Source organism: Trematomus bernacchii, unplaced genomic scaffold (genome assembly GCF_902827165.1).
Source record: "Trematomus bernacchii unplaced genomic scaffold, fTreBer1.1, whole genome shotgun sequence".
In the NCBI taxonomy this organism is placed as follows: domain Eukaryota; kingdom Metazoa; phylum Chordata; class Actinopteri; order Perciformes; family Nototheniidae; genus Trematomus; species Trematomus bernacchii.
In genome coordinates, this window is record NW_022987705.1 from 4619908 (window position 1) to 4639439 (window position 19532).

Here is a 19532-nt window from a genome sequence, read left to right on the forward strand (position 1 = left end):
TTGGCGAAAGCTAAAAAGGTACCATGGGGTACAGGAATCCGTTTTGGTTTCGAGACCCTGGTTCACGGAGGATACCAAAAAAGTCCTAGAAAGACAAGGTAAACTTAACTATGTGCATTTAAAAATAAAAAAGAGGAATAGTTTCGGCGAAAACTAAAAGGTACCATGGGGTCAGATTATAATTTTCCAATGGGGGGTTCGTTCAGATGTGTGTATCTCACACTGCACTATAACTGTAATCCATGTATCATTGCTTTTAAATGAGTGTTTTTAGATATCATTTTATAATATGTTTCTTAATGCTCTTAATGTCTTTCATTTTTGTAAAGCACTTTGAATTGCCTTGTGTTGAAATGTGCTATATAAATAAACTTGCCTTGCCTTGAGTTGTGGTTTAAACATTTTAGGGTTTACACTTAAATGTACATTTAAATGTTAGTATGTTCTGCTGAATTACTACATAGAGACTGCAATTTAGTCCTGGAATACAAATGCAAGTCTGAATCATTTAATTCTTAGTTTGGGCATAAACTGTTCAACTTGTAAATAATAATAATTAATAATAATCTACTATCTGAAATCTACAGTTTTGATCTGTTAGCCAATATTGAATAAAAGAAACACATAAATATTGCAGGTGATTCCAACTGTTTTCTCGGTAGTGTATATAAAAGCATTTGCTCCGACCATAAAAATATGTATATGTAATTTTCTTTATTAAAGTTACAAATTCACTAAAAAGATCAGAACCGTTAGCTTGAGCCCAAATGACATCCAACAGAAAAGGCCTAGCATCAGCAGACACACTGACAGCTAGTTTATCTTCCCGGGAGCAGTCAAGACATTAGCTTTCTTTGCTCCTTAACATAAACTAGCGGGGTTGACGTGAATAATGAGAAAACTAAAAATATGAATAATTAATGTGATGCTAGCTAGCTTGCAGCCATTAGCAAGGTGGCTCACTTACCTTCCCAGACTCGTCTGTCCCACCTGAGAAACGAACAGTTGAACTACATTATCTATCCTAGCACACAGTTGGCGTTGTGTCCGCTGGATTAGTTGCCACAAAACATGTAAATATGTCTAGCTGCGGCCGTGTAAAGGTAGAAGTAACGTTGAAAAAGCCTTTTTTTTGGCTGTAAATTGAAGATGTAGCGGTCGCGCTTGCTGTTAAGCTGTCCCCTAGCAATAACCAATCAACGAGCTCCTACTTCTTCTTCGCTGGATTTTATTTGGTTCTTGTTTGTCAGACTGCTTGAGGGATATTGTCGCCACCTGCTGGACAGGCTGCAGAACTACAGAGGATATTTTGTTTTTATGTTTTTTAGTTGAACAATTTATCTTGTAAAAGTATTGAGGCCAGGAAAAACAAGAGTAAATAATTAATTATAATAAATTAATGTCGTCATTTCATACCAAAATGTCCATTGCATTTTATTGTTCATGACTTTAAGGAGCTCATTATTACATTCCACCACTGGTATCAAAGTTTGGTAATAAAATATATTTGGAAATAGCACGATTATTATTAATTATTATGACCCAGATTGAAGGTAGAAAGTTTCCGTTGTTGTGTAATGTATGTAACTATACCCAGCATGGGTTTTACAAGACATCATTCCTGAATGCATACAAGTCAGAATAAAAACAAATTATACAATGTCAAAACACACAGTCCACAAATCAATAAAACAGCTAAAGAATATTTCACATTATCTTCAGTCCATCAATGAGTGTAACAACACTCAGAAATTACTGACAGAAACAACAAAGCTGGTTAAATCTGAATTAATTATAATAAAATAATTCTATCTTGCCCTCTTTTCCACCACATTGAAGTTCTAACTAAGAAATAGAAATTCACTCTTGGCTTCCTTTACAGACTTAAACGTTGTTTTTCAACTTCTTCTCGTAAAAGGTTGGTCTCTGGCTTATTCCTGTCCCAGCTTGACTACGGTGATACAATCTATAGATTTGCCTGTCCCACTGTTTATGGCCAAACTTGACCCACTCTACCATGCTGCACTGCGATACATATCAAATGCACCCTCTAGGACTCATCATTGCAAACTGTATAGCCTAACTGGATGGTCCTCACTTACTATGCGTAGGATGCAGCACTGGTTTTTATTAATGTATAAAGCCATTTTAGGTAAGCTTCCACTGTATATGTGCCAGATTTGCTCCAGTTTGTGACTCTTACAACCTCAGATCCAGTGCCTGGATACGGTTACAGGTTCCTGCTGTGCGGACTGAGGCGGGAGAAAGAAGTCTTTTTCATTATGGTCCTTGGTCTTGGAATGACCTTCAATCAAGCCTAAAACTGATGGCACTTGTCTCAATATCATGTTTTAAATTGAAGTTGTCTGAGGTCCTTACCACCAGCTGCTCTTGCAGTAATAAGTAGTACCTTTCTTACTGTCCCAATGTGCACAATGTAGTGACTGCTTTTCGTCTTTTTGTTTACTTAGTTGTGTTCTCTGTATTTGATATGTCTGTGTTATGTGTAAGAATCATAGGTAAGAATGTGTAACGTTGCTGCCTTCTTGGCCAGGTCAGCATTGTAAATGAGATTTTATCTCAATGCCTTTTATCTGGTTAAATAAAGGTTAAATAAAATAAAAATACATTTTCAAGAGTTGTGTGACAACGTGAGCAAACGTAAAGACATCAGAATTAGACAGCCTTTAAATTGTAGCTTTTTAAGGTAAGATCAAAAATTCAAGGTAGAGAGTAGGCCTATTTATTCAAAGCACAGGTAGCCAACATTTCGAAGTAAATAAAAGTACATATTTATTTAATTTAAGCTTAATATTTAATGATTTTTACCTACATTTTCCCGTCACTAACAATGACTCATATCTCTGGAAGTAATAATACTCTTGTTACACACACACACACGCACACACGCACGCATGCACGCGCACACACACGCACACACGCGCGCACGCACGCACGCACGCACGCACTCACACACACACGCACGCACACACTCACGCACACACTCACGCACACACACACGCACACGCACACACACTGTCATTTGCAGTAACCCCATTGTTGTTTTATGCAAACAGTCTGAAGCTGGATAGGACGCACTGAGGCAAATATGCAAAGGAGCCTATCAGGCAGCAGGGGGTTGTGCTGCAGAGGTGAGCGTTTCTCCACTTAGGAAAATGCTGATGAGCAGCTGTGGATTCCCAAAAACTTTTAAACCAACATTTGTTTTGCTTTAAATAATCAGAGAGAACAGACGGCAGCTGGAGCGACAGTAACTGTTTTAATCTGTGTGAGGTGAGGTATTATCTTTTTACTCATCAATTACTTTTCTCACATCTTCATTGTTTCACGAGTTCTTACACTGTTTGTTTGCTGTGTGGCTAAGATGGGAATATTTGCTTCAATTATGAATATTAAAAGTGTACAGTACGTTTGTGGTGGGGTGGATGGGAGGGGAGGCATTAGAATAAAGTCAGGGTAATGTGAGTGTGAGTGCTTCATTCAGTGTCCTGGTGAAGGTGCAATCCTGTAGTGAAATCAGCCGGATTTATCCTTCTAGATATTAAGATGAGCGCAGACACGGTGGAGCAGTCGGAGGCTCCAGCCGAACAGGCAGGTAAGGATGTTTCACCTTTATCTTGCACTTAATTATCTCATAACAAACACACACAGTTCACTAGAAATGACTCAGAGTCAGAGAGCGGTTTATTCAATTCACTTCCACCGAAATACTTTGTTTGCTTTTCGTCTTTGACGTTTTTATTTGGTTTGTTGTAAGGGAGTTTGACACATTCAACGTAAAAAGTATATTTCAGAAAGCTTACTTGTGTTTGTCTCTCGTTAATGTGTAATTGTCTGGATTATCTGTGAAGATATTTGTAGAGAATTACCAACTACTGTCACTAAAACTCTTTTCACTCATAGATGATTATTTCGAGTAGGAAATGTCACAAAATGTTATTTAAAACAAAAAGGTTCGACTAAAAGTTGAAATACCCCAAAACATTTCAATGCTGTCATTTGAGAATTGTTTCACTATTAAAAATGACTGAAACGACTCGTAGAAATAGTTGGCAATTCATGTTCTGTCGCTCAATTGTTATAGTTATTAAGAAGTCTCTAGTTTGCTTTAAAAACATTTTGAATTCTACCTTTTATTGGCAACATTTTACTTCTTCCATTCACATGTTTTATCACTGTGCAATGGTCTTTGGTGCTGTTGTTTTATATTAGGTTTTAGAAAGATGTGCTACTATATTATATACAATGATGTTCTTCATACTGGTCCATATGATGCCTGAGGTGGTCTGAATAGAGCAGAGGTGGGTACTCAGTACAAGTAGAAGAGTGTATGAATACTCTGTTACAGTAAAAGTCCTGCATTCAAAATGTTCCTCAAGTAAAAGTATATATGTATCAAAATATAGTAAAAGTAGTCATTGTGCAGATTGGTCCATTTCAGAATAATATATATGATATGTTTTATAATGATTGATCATTAAAGTGTTCTCAAAGCTGGTAAAGGTGCAGCTAGTTTGAATGACTTTGTATACTACAGGGTAGCTTGTGGATTTACTCCAGGTGGAACTAAAGTCTGATTTAACACTTGATTATATTTCACATCATTCATCCACATCTGGAAAGTAACCAAAGGGATTAAATACATGTAGTGGAGAAAAAGTAGAAAGTAGCATAACATGGAAATACTCAAGTAAAGTACAAGTATCTCAACATTCTCAGTACTTGAGTAAATGCATTTAGTTACTAGAGGTTGCATTTTGACCTGTTGTAGGGAGGTGTGTGTGTGTGTGTGTGTGTGTGTGTGTGTGTGTGTGTGTGTGTGTGTGTGTGTGTGTGTGTGTGTGTGTCTGTGTGTGTGTGTGTGTGTGTGTGTGTGTGTGTGTGTGTGTGTGTGTGTGTGTGTGTGTGTGTGTGTGTGTGTGTGTGTGTGTGTGTGTGGGATATTGTGGCAGTTGGTAGCTTTACCAGTACGGCCCTGAGGCTGTTTGCTGAGAAGCGCTGGCTGCCGAGGGCCGAGAACGAGCGGCGCCAAAACAAGGAACCAGAAAAAGTGGAACTATTATTTAGACAATCGCCCGTGAGAGAAGTTAACATCTCAATTTAATGGAAGTACTGGCTGTGTTTTTGTCAAAATATAGTAATCCCTTGTCAGTTTAAAGCTGAAGAAATGTTCCTGCCGCTCTCATCATCTGTCATTTGTTAGGAGCCATGAGAGCATTAATGGTGGTTCATCCAGATTACAAATTAAACACTTTTTCTCTCACATGCTCTTAGTAGCATCTCTGCATGCAGATAGTTTTGATTTTACTTGTCAAAGTTTGTAAGTATTTTGGACTTCACGCTAATACAAAGTGACTAAGCAACATGGTGAATGACATTTAAAGCAAAAGGATTTTAGCATTAAGAGACTACTTCCTCAAAAGAAAAAACCATGACGCCTGTCACTATGACTTGGGACACTTATTTGTAAAAACACATTGATACATGGTGTTGATTATTTTACTGTAATATGTCATCGTGGGAGCAACAGAGACTAAATTCCCCTCACCTCCACTGTACCTAAAAAGACTCTCAGAGACAAACCTCACCAGATAAAACCAAAACGATCTGTGTGCTGAGAAAGCGCCACGGGTAAGCTAGAGAGTTTTTATAATTTGGGTACACTGACCCTTTGACTCGTGAAGTGAAGCAGGAGAGAAACGTTTTAATCCTGGTTCTCATATTAACAGCTGAGCGTCTGTGTAGTGAGTCTCATCACCTTGTCCAATCCAGTCTCTCAGAGTTGTACATTTAGGTAGTACATCTAATAGTTGAATCTAATCGTTTTTTAACATTATTGGTTGTCGGGTTGATGGTAGGCAAAGAAATGTTTGACAATGGAGATGAGTTTTCAGTCTTGTGTAAGGGAAAGTGTAGGGAAACATAATTCAAGTTAAACTGACCAAGCCCATTATCTTCCCCTTACTGGTCGTGTGGGTGACCTTACTGTTCATTAGCGAAAGTCTAATTATGTTGTTTAAGAGACAATATCATAGAAAACAAAGCTCAGTAAACATTTTTGCAAATAGCTTCTGTATTTTTGGCAACTTTGTTTATTAAAAATGTTCACTCTCACGTTGAACACTTTTAGAAGTTTCTCATAAAATGCAAATGAGCATTTTTTTTAAACATTATAATTAATATTTTACCATTATTTAAATGGTAGTTGGTCGGATGTTTAATCTGTCAGATGTGTGACAATAAACATTCATGTGCTGGCCAACCTGTGTCTGAGTTCACATTTATCCATTTGCATTTCTGTGTAGCTTTTTGCACTGATAGAGAAAAAGAACAATTCCTATGCATGTTAGGATCTCAGTGAGCAGTCAGATAGGAAGGAAGATAACAGCACTAGTTTCTGTTTGGAAAACCTGCATGCATTGAATACAAGTGAGTTAGAAAGATCACTACATACATACAGAACATTTTGAACCAACAGTTAACACAGGCTGAGCTGATGCTCTATTAGTATGTACAGACTGGAAAATGGACCAAATGAGAGCTGGGGTAGGCATTTAGCTTGTAAAAATAATTCCATATTAGACTATAGTATATGATATCCCGTTCCTTTACAACGTAGAAAGCCTAATAAAACAGTGATCCGTAGAATAAGTTGCTTTCTAGCATTGGCGACTCACACCGCAGAGATAAGAGAGGAAGACGGATTTTTCCAGAAAAGACAGTATGACGATATAATCAAAGCCTTTCAGAGATTGAGAGATAATGTTGCTAATAGTTTAGCATTATGCTAGCCGGGCGCTACTGATGAAGCAGCAGAATAAACTATCGGTATTAGCAACTTTTTCCTCCATCTCTGCAACGCTTTCGCAAAATGGTTTTTAGCTAGAGCCTCAAATCTCAGGATGTCATCTCAAAGGTCTTTACACGCCCGCAGGTTTACAAAAAGAAATCTAGGGTACCACTTGATTTTCAATATGCTGAAAGATTATCCTGGGATTTTTACCCAATGAGGCCAAAATTCAACTGTCTTCTGCTTTAAAGAAAATCATAATGTATCAAATCAGCTGGATTCTTCAGTTAAGTAATGTCCCATAATGCAATGGACAAAGGAAAACAAGGAGCTGCTGACATGTCTATCTATCTATGACTATTATGGATTGTCCAAAAGGATATATTTACTTGCAACTTGCCCACTACTACCAGTGGTAGGAGAAGTACTCAGATCTAGTACTTGAGTAAAAGTAGAAGTACCAGAGTGTAGGAATACTCTGTTACAGTAAAAGTCCTGCATTCAAAATGTTCCTCAAGTAAAAGTAGAAAAGTATTCTCATCAAAATATATTTAAAGTAGCGACAGGAAAAGTAGTCATTGTGCAGATTGGTCCATTTCAGAATAATATATATGATATGTTTTATAATGATTGATCATGAAAGTGTTATCAAAGCTGGTAAAGGTGCAGCTAGTTTGAATGACTTTGTATACTGCAGGGTAGCTTGTGAATTTACTCCAGGTGGAACTAAAGTCTGATTTAACACTTGATTATATTCCACATCATTCATCCAGATCTGTAAAGTAACTAAAGGTATTAAAAACATGTAGTGAAGTAAAAGTACATGATTTACCTCTGAACTGTAGTGGAGCAGAAGTACAAAGTAGCATAACATGGAAATACTCAAGTAAAGTACCTCAACAATTGTGCTTAAATACAGTCTATGAGTAAATCTACTTAGTTACTTCCCACCTCTGCTTTTACCATACAATGTATGACAGACAGAGTGAAGGACAAAGCAACTGGTTGAAAAGGAGATTTTTTTTGTGTTCACCCACCGTTTCCAGAGTGTGTGTGCAGGCCTCTCACACACACACACACACACACACACACACACACACACACACACACACACACACACACACACACACACACACACACAGGCTTCCTGCGCTCGCAGCTGATTTGCATGTCTTGGTCATTTCCATACTGGAAGTTTGGCTGTGAAGTGGGGGGGCAGTGACAGAGTGGGGAGGGGGAGAGGGGTGGGGGTGTTTATAGGTGTATTTGCATTGTGTGTCTCTCGAGCAGCCTCTGTCACACACACACACATACACACACACACACACACACACACACACACACACACACACACACACACACACACACACACAGTCCATATGGCCCAATTTGACATTCAAATGAAGCGAGCTTATCCAGCACACCTTTAAACTCCCCTCCTCTGTCGGACTCTCTGCACTGCTGCGAACGACACAAAGACTTTTAAACGTTTGTTATTTACGTAAAAAGTCCGCAGCAACTGCAGTTAATATGCTGCATGCTTACAGAATATTTATTTTCCTTTTTACAAACCTTCACGTGTGTATATGAAACACCTAATACATTACTTACCAGGCTCTGTGTGTTTAAAAATAATGAAATTGGGATATTACCTTAATAATACACCTCAATTATTTATTTTATTATGCTTTATAAGTTATGGTTGCATACCTATGCTTGGGTTTTAAGTATATTTACCAAATAATACGCACAATAAACCGAGATAGAGATGAATCTAACTGAACTTACTTTGTTGTTTTGAATCAATTCTCTAGATATATGAATACTTGTGGCCACATTCAGCACAAAACTCTGATAAGAGAGACAGCATACCACACACTATACTTGCATGTATGAATGTTTTGTATCACAGTATGTTCCTATTCTTTAGTTGACAAGTTTCTAGTCACGGTTTTGTTTTGTTTTTGTTGGTATTTTCTTATTATTCTATTTTTAATGTGTTTTTATTCAGTTGTTGTTGTATCAAGGTGTTATGATGTAGTTTTGGTTTAGACAATTTAATCAAATTCTAATTGTATATCTTATTTGTAATACTATAACTCTGAATCACGTTAGAAATAAGATGTTTTGGCTGTAACACGATATCCCTTGGGTTCAAATATAGATCAAATTAAACGACAACAAAAAAGCCAGTTAACTTAACTTTTTCAGGAAAAACTTTGTGTGTGTGTGTGTGTGTGTGTGTGTGTGTGTGTGTGTGTGTGTGTGTGTGTGTGTGTGTGTGTGTGTGTGTGTGTGTGTGTGTGTGTGTGTGTGTGTGTGTGTGTGTGTGTGTTTGTGTGTGTGTGTGTGTGTGTGTGTGTGTGTGTGTGTGTGTGTGTGTGTGTGTGTGTGTGTGTGTCAATGCAGCTGTGTATAAAAATAAAAAAAACAATCAAATGTAATCTGTTGACACTGAATGTCTAACGTGTCTAATGTACCCTCGTATACATTGAACACAAACAGACTTAATATGATCTTGAAGTCCTTATAAGCAACAGTGACATTTTATAATCTGAACCTCTTTCCCTCCTTTCTGACATTTAGGGCACAACGGAATCGGCTTCAATCGACACGTGAGTAAAGTTTTAAATAAAGTGACCAAATTCCTATGAATTAGGATTTCATGAATGAGGTCTCTGTCATCTGGAGGATTTGGTTTTGTCCATGATGCGAAACCCTTCCCCTGTTCAGACACTAATGTTTGCATGGAGCTCAGCGGGTGGACATGTTTCAAGGTTTCACACTTTCATTAAAGTAACTTAATTGTGTTCCTTAGATAACTCAAACTGCCAGTAAAAGTTAAGTTAAGTTAAGAATGTAGTTGAGTGTAGAGTACAGTTTTGTGAGGTGTTGTGGTTTGGCCCCAGAATGTTTGTTAGATTATCAACGTACATGGAGGCGTGTGGCGCAGTGAACTTGTGCGTTGGTGTTCGGATCAGGGGGTCACAGGGTCAAACCCCACTGCAGTCAGCATGTCGTTGTGTCCCTGAGACACTTCATCCCAAATTGCTCCTGTGGGGATTGCCCACAGTATTGAGTATGTAAGTCGCTTTGGATAAAAGCGTCTAACAAGTAACATGTAATGTAATGTACATTTCCAATAGTAAAAATAGAATTTTGGTTTCACTTCAGACACAAAAATGGGTGAGAGTGTTTACCTTGACTGGTACCTTTTACCTGGACTGATAAAAAGATATTTGTCAAGAAAAGTCAAAAACAAACGTAATCCAGGTGACCATTTCCTCAGAGAGTAATTCACAATCAAGTTTTATTGTATGGAAATGTTATAATGTTGTAAGAGACCAGGATGGAAGAAAGGTTTCAGTGGGATTGAGTTGAAATGTCTGGTTTTGTTTGATGTTTGAGGAAAGAAGCAAAGCTCTACGGCACACAGGAGTATTTGAGTCTTTGGATTCACAGACAATCCTTGTTAGAAAGAAGTGTATGTTCTTTGTCAAACCTCAGAACATATTTAAAAGGTCATAACATTACTTTTTGTACCCGTAGTAAGGAACACAAATAGCTGAGAGCCATTGTTCCCCAGGACACAATGCTCAACTGACTGCAGCACGGCTAACATCCTGGGGACAAACTACCTGCTCTTTACAAACATCTCAAATAGTTTGCAGCTGTTTGGATACTTATCCAAACACCGTTTTTGGCGAGAGTATGGATAATTACTTCACTGCGTGTTTTCAGGAAGTGGCATGGCTTTCAGGGGTGGGTGGTGCAAGAGAGGGGGGGGGAGAGGGGGGGGGGGGGGAGAGGGGAGGGTTATTTGCATACTGGCTTGCCCAAGGGTAGAGAGAGCGTCTATCACTCTTTGTATCATGTTTAGTGACCAAACTGGTCCTGGAGTGTGTGTTTCTCTTCACACACACACACGTCAACATGCAGTCATTTGCCCCTGGGATTATACACACACAATGTTTCCCATCCTGTTTAGGATTTAAGCTCCTCTCCAGAAACCAGAGTTAATACAGTTTAGAGATTATTTACGGGCAATGTTTTCCAGCCTTATTATTTATAAAAGTTAATACCGTTTTGGTTGTGCTTTCGGTGTTTTAGATAAAAACAGAGCAGATCATCGACTCGCCTCATTCAGTCGCCGCACTGAAGACATGCCACCTGCCGCAGAGCTCTGCTGGAGGTCAGCTGCCTGGGGTCTGTTGTTCTTTTAAAGCAATATTATTATCATGCAAGTATCAAGATTAGAAGTACTCATTATGCCTCCATTTTTTGCATCACGTCCTTTACGGCTGTCGACAAACAAAGCTCTGATTGGCTGCAGGGTCTCTGCATATACACTAACCACACTGAGAGGGTTCATATTTGAATAAGTCAATTCATTGTTATTATACCTTTAACCCTCCTGTTGTCTTCGGGTCAAATCTGACCGATTTACTACTTTCATCAATCATAACTTTTTTGTTTTACATTCGATTGCATTAAGGCTTTATGATATCCTTCACAGTAGACATTTGAACATAGAAAATTGCTGATCACCACTTTCATTGCATTTTGGATGATTTAGTCAACTTTGTAACACCCATGGTGTTCCCGGTCCGCCATAAAGAAAAGGAATTAGTAACCATCCGGATCAGATAAACACACACACACACACACGCACACACACACACACACACACACACACACACACACACACACACACACACATTAGATGTGTTTCCCCCCCTTATGTGTCCAATCCCCCCATGTGAATCACACCTGGCACACACACACACACACACACACACACACACACACACACACACACACACACACACACACACACACACACACACACACACACACACACACACACACACACACACACACACACACACACACACACACACACACACACACACACTCTAGATGTGTTTCCCCCCCTTATGTGTCCAATCCCCCCATATGGATCACACCTGGCACACGCAATACATGTTCAGTGTCTATTCTTTGTATATTTACCAGTAGTCTGATACAATATGTACAGTTTGAAAGGGTGTTAAATGAAATTTGGTGATGATGAATGGTTTTTGTGTTAATGTAATAGCAGTTAAAACAGGACCGGTCAAATTTGACCGCAAAGTAAGGGGGGGAACACGAAGACAATAGGAGGGTTAAAAGATTTCATAATTTCTTGGCAGTGCACAAGGCCAAGACATTCATTCCAGCTTCCCCCTCCCTCCATAGTGCTCTTGTTGTAGAAAGCTTGTTTAATTAAGCTTTACATTAGCTTAGGGATTAGTTAACGAACCATGAGGATACACTTGCTTTGTAAGGGATTATGGTAGTAAATGGCTGTTAGAGAGGATATCAAGAGATTATAGCTTCTCATTAAAATATGCTATGGACTTCATGGAAAGCGTGTCTGGCTACTACATGCACACAAATGTAGGTTTTGAATAAATTGAAGCCACAAATTACAACCTGCTTATTAATAAAACCGTGGCGTTAAAGTGCTGTAAGTTCCTAAATGCAGAACATTCACTGCTAACTCAACACTGAACATATGCATATGAAACAGACACTGTGGATGTAGCCGTTAGTCTTTATTCATCAGTGAGTCAGGACTGATATTGTTATTGTTTGTTTTTTTCTCTCTCCTCCAGGAGCTCACGTCTCTCCACAGCATGCAGCAGCTGGTCCTGATGCCTCCGTCTCACCTGACCGCCCCCTCCCCCTTCCTGCTCTCCCAGAGCCCCACCAGCCACCAAGGTGCAGCTTTTTAAGTTGTTTTAAGGGATTTAAGCCTCAATTATAGTTTAAAAAATCATTTGAGAGATGCCATTTGAGGGACTAACATGTGTGGAAATGTTCTTAATCAGACTTCTTGCAGAGACTCTTTTGAGAAGATCTACTCTCATGTTTGTATGATAAATATAAATACAAATGTACTGACAGCAGCCGGTCATTTATTAAGACTGGAAACTGTGTAAATCAGCTAGTCTGATTCTGTCCAAAGGGAACACAATCTACCAGCTACCCTCATCTTACTTAGTATCACTCATTGTCTGTTTAACCTGTATAATAACCAAGGTATACAAATAACACATTGACATTTTAGCAGATAAGCTGTGTTCTAGGATAAGTGCAAACTATTACAAAAGTTATTTTCTTTCTTTCCAAGAGTTTACATAACACTGGGATCATATGTCTGGATTTTAAATACAGAGCTGAAGTAAGGACATTGTTAGCCTAGCATATGATCTAGGGTGAAAGCAGGGTCTGTGCATAAATGTTTTATAAAGTCTGCTTTACAGCTAATAAAGTAATAGGATTTGTGATTTTAGGGGGATTCCCTATTGACGGACAACAGTATATCCATTCGCCCAACACGTCTGCCTATGTCCAAAGTAAAAAAAAAACACATTGTGCTTTTGGTGGAAGATATTGGATCTATTTCTTGACAAACATCAACAGCTTCCAAGAGCATTGCACTCACAAACCAAATAATTGATCAAAACTTGTTTTTCTTCGCAGCACTTCTGCAGCAGAACCTGCTGAGTCAAACAAATCTCCTCCAGCATCAGCCTGGACTGGCTCTGACTCCACAGGTACATCCTTACTACTTCCTGTCGGCACACTCGGCACCAGTATCACACAACTCAACTGTTTTGCTTCACTCTCATCCACTATGGATGCAGCTGCAAAAACAATCCTAAAAACCTACTGTACAATAACTGCTCAGCAGAAATCAGACACAGTCAGAGACTAGATGTTGAACATAATCTAGCATTAGCAGCTACAGAGACATATGCACCTCAGGAGTTGGTGGAGACCAAAAACAGAGCTAAAAGAATAAAATGGAATGATCTCTCTAGCTCTGTTACTGCTGGATGTGCTGTCAGTTATATGTTGAGCTAGTTGCTGCTGCCATCTAGTGGCCAGAATGTGTTAGTTCAGGTTTAAAGTACAATTGTATAAATAGTAAGAAAGATAACAGCAGAGCAATCCAAACATCTGACCAAGTAAATGTTAAGTATTTCAGATACGAAGATGTTTCCACAAGACAGTTAACCCTAATTTGTGTCACATTTTTCTGTGATGTCCCTCTGATCCAGGCAATGAGCCGCTCTGGTCTGGCTGGGCCGTCCATGGAGAACCACATGGACATGTCCCACCTGCAGATGCCCAAACACATGTCCGTGCCCCCCCAGGAGGAACCCTCCGACCTGGAAGAGCTGGAGCTGTTTGCTAAGGCATTCAAACAAAGACGCATCAAACTGGGATTCACACAGGTCAGTACTGCAAGTGGAAAAACCACGTGTTGCCTCTTAAAAAAAATACTTCAACATTATTGTTCTTGCCTAACTCCATGGTGAACAAAGACCTTCAAAACTGAGAAAAGTGTTGATAAATGTACTTCATTTGTGTGTGTTTTCACAGGGAGATGTGGGCCTTGCAATGGGAAAACTGTACGGGAATGATTTCAGTCAGACCACAATCTCTCGCTTCGAGGCTCTCAACCTCAGCTTCAAGAACATGTGCAAGCTCAAACCTCTGCTGGAGAAATGGCTGAGTGATGCAGGTACAACACACTGACCACCATTTCTTTATTAAGGTACCAGTCATTATTCTGGCTTGATTTGAGAAGGGGCTAGAAAAAAAGTATAGCAAACGTAAAACTCAATGAAATTGTCGATATAAGAAAAATGTAACGCCGAAAAACAACTTGGCCTATAATTTGGAGTGAAAAGCCTGTTAAGAAATGTCATTAATACTTTAATACTAGTTCTGTATCACAAATACAACTGTGACATGCATTGTTGTTCAAAGTTGACGATGAATGTCTATGTTATATATTGATCTTTTCACATCAGAGAACTCCCCTTCTGACTCGATGAGTAGCACTTCTCTGCCGCCCCTGATCGAGGGCTACGGACGCAAACGGAAAAAAAGGACAAGCATTGAAACAAACATCAAGATGACTCTGGAGAAACGTTTCCGTGACGTAAGTTCACGACTGAATCAGAGTTTAACAAATTCTCAATAGTGAGGGCTTTCTAAGTCATATCGTTTGTTGGTTAGGAAAATAAAAGTTGTTTACCATTTTAAACTGTTCTGTCGATTAGATTACACATGTTGTGCTTTTATCTTAATGTGTGCACATGTTTCTGTTGATTGTGTATTTATAGGATACACATATTTTTATAAATATTTTTATTTTTGTATTCGGGATTGTGGAAAACGGTATTTCGATCTCTCTGTCTGTACACACAAACTGAAAGATTGACAATAAAGTTGACTTTGACTTTGATTAGATTCAACTGTATTGTCATTGTGCAGAGGACAAGGAATGGATTACCTTAAAAACGTACAGGCTTAATCTAAAAGAGGGAATAATTAACTTTTTCATTTATTTTCAGAACCCTAAGCCAAACTCAGAGGAGATAACTCTGATCTCGGAGCAGCTGTCCATGGAGAAGGAGGTGGTTCGAGTTTGGTTTTGTAATCGGCGTCAGAAGGAGAAGAGGATCTATTGCCCCGTGACCAGTTTATCCGTCAAGAATCACAGCTACAACTCCAGAATGGTTAGCCGTCTAAAACATCCATCTCTTTTATATAAAAATGGGAAATAGTATTCCCATGTGGTGGAAAACACACTGAATTCATAAGTGGAACGGTCCTTTTGACAGTGTAATATTATTTTACATTGTTATGGTATTCTATTTTTATCACTAACACCTAAATGCAAGTATGTTCTAGTGTTGTAGTTTGTCAACATGGAGCCAATTGTTGCATCTTTATATACTGGGTAGATTAGGATACTGCTTTAAAATGTTGAGTACGGATGTATTATGAGCGAAATGTACTTCATGTATCAAAAGTCAAAGTCTTCATAATGCAGAATGGCTCCTTTTAAATGGTTATGGTATTATAGATTTGTATATTCTGTTGAATAGGTTTAAAAAAGCAAATATATTGGACAGAAATCAAAAGAAAAGTTGTTCACTGTTTCAGGCTGCAGGATCCAGACCATACAGTCCTCTGGCTTCAGGCGGAGGCAAGTACAAGTGTTCTACATTCAAATATTGATAAAGAGCCTCTTATGTGCCTCCTTTTAGAAAGCACTTTGAATTGCTTTGTGTTGAAAGGTACAAATAAACTTGCCTTGCATTGCCTTCCTATTGTGCAACACAGTCTTACGGCATTTCGTGTTATAGTCACGAAATTAATCTATTGATTCGTGTCACACAGAATGATTTTAAAAGCAATGTAAATAATAACAAATTAGAAGGAAAAACAGATTTTAAAAAATACAGATTTCAGTATTCTGACACAGAACGATTTTAGAAGCAATGTATTTCTATTGGTAGTATGTTTCGCGCCTGCACCAAATAATAACAAATTAGAAGGAAAAAAAGATGACAAGAAATACAGATGTCAGTATTCTGAGGCTCTGAGCCATTTATTTTCCTCGCGACGGCAAAAAACACTATTATTACATTATACAATTTAAAATAAAAGGGTTAGGGTTAGGCTTAGGGTAAGATATTGAGCAAGACAATGTTTTTATGAACCACACAGCTTCTGGTCTTCCAAGACCCGACCGGAAGAAAAAAAGACGTGGTGCAGGCACGAAACATACTACCAATAGAAATACATTGCTTTTAAAATCGTTCTGTGTGACACGAAAATCGTGTGTTGGTGAACACGAATCAATAGATTAAATTAATTTCGTGACTATAACACGAAATGCCGTGAGACCTGATCATATTTCTCTATATTTTTGACTGACACTGGTGGTTTATGTTCTTACATATTGTTCCCCTGTGTGAAAGTTAATTGTTGACCTTGGAAATAACATGTGTTATCTCTTTTTCCCTATCAAGGGTCTCATTTGCACAGTTAGCAAAACAACACATATTGGTGGGTTTCTGCATGTGTGTGCTTAACATTTTATAATAATGTGTTTACCTTTTCCTTCCAGTTTCATCAAATTCCTCTCCAAACAGTGGGAGCCGTGAAGCTTCTCCCAACGGCCTGTCCTCCTCCTCCGTCTCTCTGACCTCTCAGGTTAACCCGTCCTACAGCGCACCAGGGTGAGAACGTTTACTAAAAATAAAAACCTGCAATGATATCTGTTCTTTAAAACACTTTCAATATAGAAGAACACACACTTTCAGCTGTCCCGCAAAGAATACTTACATGTGCTGGTTGGCAGGTTTTGTAAGCATTGGGCCAAATAAGCCAAGCAGGTTCCCTTTGTTTTTGTGTTTGTGCTAAGCTAAACTGCTAATTTATGAAGCTACCGCCAAAAGAATGTTAGCTTAGCTTAGCATAAAGACTGCAACTGGTGGAAACAGCTAGCCAAAGCTAACGAAATGTACCTACCAGCATCTCTAAATATAACTGTTTAACACGTTATATCTTGTACATTTAATCTCTATAAAAAATAAAGGGTAAATGAATACAACAGTGTGTGGATTCATAGCAGCAAGAAACCCAATAAGCAAAAGCATTTGACTATTTCCTAAAATGAATTGCTGAATGAATGTAAGATCCTTTGCTAGTCAAATGTAAAGTAGGCTACTGAATACTCCACAACAAGTTCAAATCCTGCATTCAAAATCTTACTTGTTTTTTGAAGATGCATTTTCAGGCTGATACAAGAAGCTTTATAAAATGTTAATTTAACATAAGAAGTAGGAATAGTCTTCATCATGAAGGGCACTTCATCCTTAATCAGAAACATTCAAAATCAACAAATCCAGAGTTTTCACAGGAAGTAGGGCTGCTCAATTAATCGTATTTTAATCGCAATTACGATTTTGGCTTGCAACGATTATGAAAACAACATAATCAAAATAAAACGATTATTTTTATATTTTACTTTTTTTTTATTGGTTTTTCAGTTGAATTATACTTAAAGTTCAGGGTAATCAACTGTTAAAAACATACTGTTCAACAATTTTTTTGCAATAAATGGATGTTTTCAAAGTAAATGGATAATCGTTTTTAATTATCGTGATATCAATTATTGACCCAAATAATCGAGATTATGATTTTTGCCATAATCGAGCGGCCCTAACAGGAAGGCGATAAAATGTAGTGGATTAGAAATAAGGTAGCATAAACTTGATACTAAAGTTCAAGTATCTCAAATTTGCACTTGGGAACATTTACTTTACTTTACTGTACAATCTTGTGATCCTCCCTTTGTCCTCTCAGGTCTTGGTATCGGACGTGGAACCCTGCAGCGTATCATCACTGAGAAACATGAACTGTACCACATGAAGCTTTTGTTTTGAGAAGGATGTACAATGAAGATTTGTGAAGGAGTAATAACGCTCGTTATGAACAGGGTTACACAGCTTAAGGCTAAACCCCATAAGAAAGAACAGCAGAGGACTGCAAACACACCACACCAACTGCTGTTAGGACAGCCTCAAGCTGTTTGATCTGTGTTCATTGACTCGGTGTAGATCCGCTGCAAAGGGGGCGAACACACAGAACGGCCTGCAAGGTATCTGAAACACTAGTGAGGATTCTCATCTGCAAACCTGTACAACTCAAATACTTTGTTTGATGTTTGTGTGCTAAACTGTTGCTTTTTCTGCCATATTTTTGCTGTCTACAGTTGTCGCTGTTTATTATATGTTTTTATTTTAGTGAATATTGTATTAGTGAGTTTGATTCAATACCATTTACTGCTCGCCCGTCTGAATAAATACGCAGTCAAAATAAAGGCGTTCATCATGACTGGAGCAAAATGCCTTATTTAACCTTATTTCAATGTACAGAGCAGCTTTTACATTTAGTTATCGGTTATTTAAAGGTGTTTTATTGCAACTTGGGTCTAATTATTGCTGTTTTAGCCATCATTTCTATCATTTGTGATAACAGAGACAGCCAGTTTACCTTCCTGTCTAGGAATTGTTTTTTTATGAATGTGGGTCAATTATATTTCTACAAGATCCATCAAAAGCAGTTCTGTTCATTATTAATGATTCTTTGCACTCCAAAAAGACTCTCATTGATGTTTGTTTATAACAACATGATCATCTGCTCATTTTATGTTCCCTGCCGGACTACTTTTTAGCACATTTCGTTCCCAGAGCTAAGTAATTATCTTGGTGAAAACTTCAAAAAAAATAAGACCAGCTGTAATAAACCAGAATAAAGTCAGAACTGCTTTGGTTATTTCACATGTGATTGATTGTTGTTCTTATTTCACATGTGATAAATCAAAACATTTGTATTTTTCGCCTTGCTTTTCACCGAGGAAGCAGGTTAGCTTTAGTTCTTTTGTTATTAAATCCCACAAGGAAACCAAGACCAACTCTGTGGTAGTCCGTCCCATGTCTATGGCTCTATTTCGTTTTAACTAAAGTGGAGTTTTCTTTGCTGAAGGTTTAAAAAGAGCTGTGTGATCCTCTGAGCCTTTTTTACTTTTTACCCCTAGACCCATATTAACCTTTGTTTTCTGTAATTAAAATGAGGAAAGAATCAGGGTTTGGCTTTTCTTTTTAATTGGTCAATCTAATTGTTTCTACCTGAAAGCACCTCCTGAAGTCTGTCTGTATTCAGAGGTCAGAGTTTAGTGAAGTTAAACTTTGGATGTAAAACCTTGCTAGACAATCCAAAGCTCCTTTTCAGACAGTGAATAAATAACATTACTTATATGTTGATGTGATTGTTGTTTTCTGTGGACTTGGTTTTACGTACAGAG

At 38.2% G+C, this 19532-nt stretch overlaps 2 protein-coding genes across 8 annotated transcripts in view; one reads left to right on the plus strand and one right to left on the minus strand.

The window, feature by feature from the left end:
* Positions 1-1176, minus strand: part of trim37 (tripartite motif containing 37) — a 28711-nt gene extending 27535 nt beyond the window's left edge. For 2 of the 5 annotated variants that reach the window (XM_034140546.1, XM_034140543.1), the window contains exon 1: positions 968-1176. The gene's annotated coding sequence lies outside the window, so the exon portion shown is untranslated. Of the gene's footprint in view, positions 1-22; positions 150-967 lie in introns of those variants that run through there. The other 3 variants (XM_034140547.1, XM_034140544.1, XM_034140545.1) reach the window with 2 other exon arrangements.
* Positions 1177-3159: 1983 nt separating this feature from the next.
* Positions 3160-19485, plus strand: pou2f3 (POU class 2 homeobox 3). 3 transcript variants are annotated; one of them, XM_034140559.1, is made up of 14 exons: positions 3162-3294; positions 3560-3616; positions 9398-9426; positions 10922-11017; positions 12469-12574; positions 13150-13212; positions 13340-13413; positions 13921-14097; positions 14246-14387; positions 14680-14810; positions 15226-15390; positions 15821-15863; positions 16791-16902; positions 18032-19485. In XM_034140559.1, exons 2-14 carry the CDS (start codon positions 3568-3570, stop codon positions 18072-18074), a joined length of 1230 nt encoding a protein of 409 aa, XP_033996450.1. In that variant the 5' UTR covers positions 3162-3294; positions 3560-3567; the 3' UTR covers positions 18075-19485. The 3 variants fall into 3 exon arrangements, with proteins under 3 accessions (XP_033996451.1, XP_033996450.1, XP_033996453.1); XM_034140560.1 differs by lacking the exon at positions 13150-13212 and having other exon boundaries at positions 3160-3294; XM_034140562.1 differs by lacking the exon at positions 10922-11017.
* Positions 19486-19532: the final 47 nt, after the last annotated feature.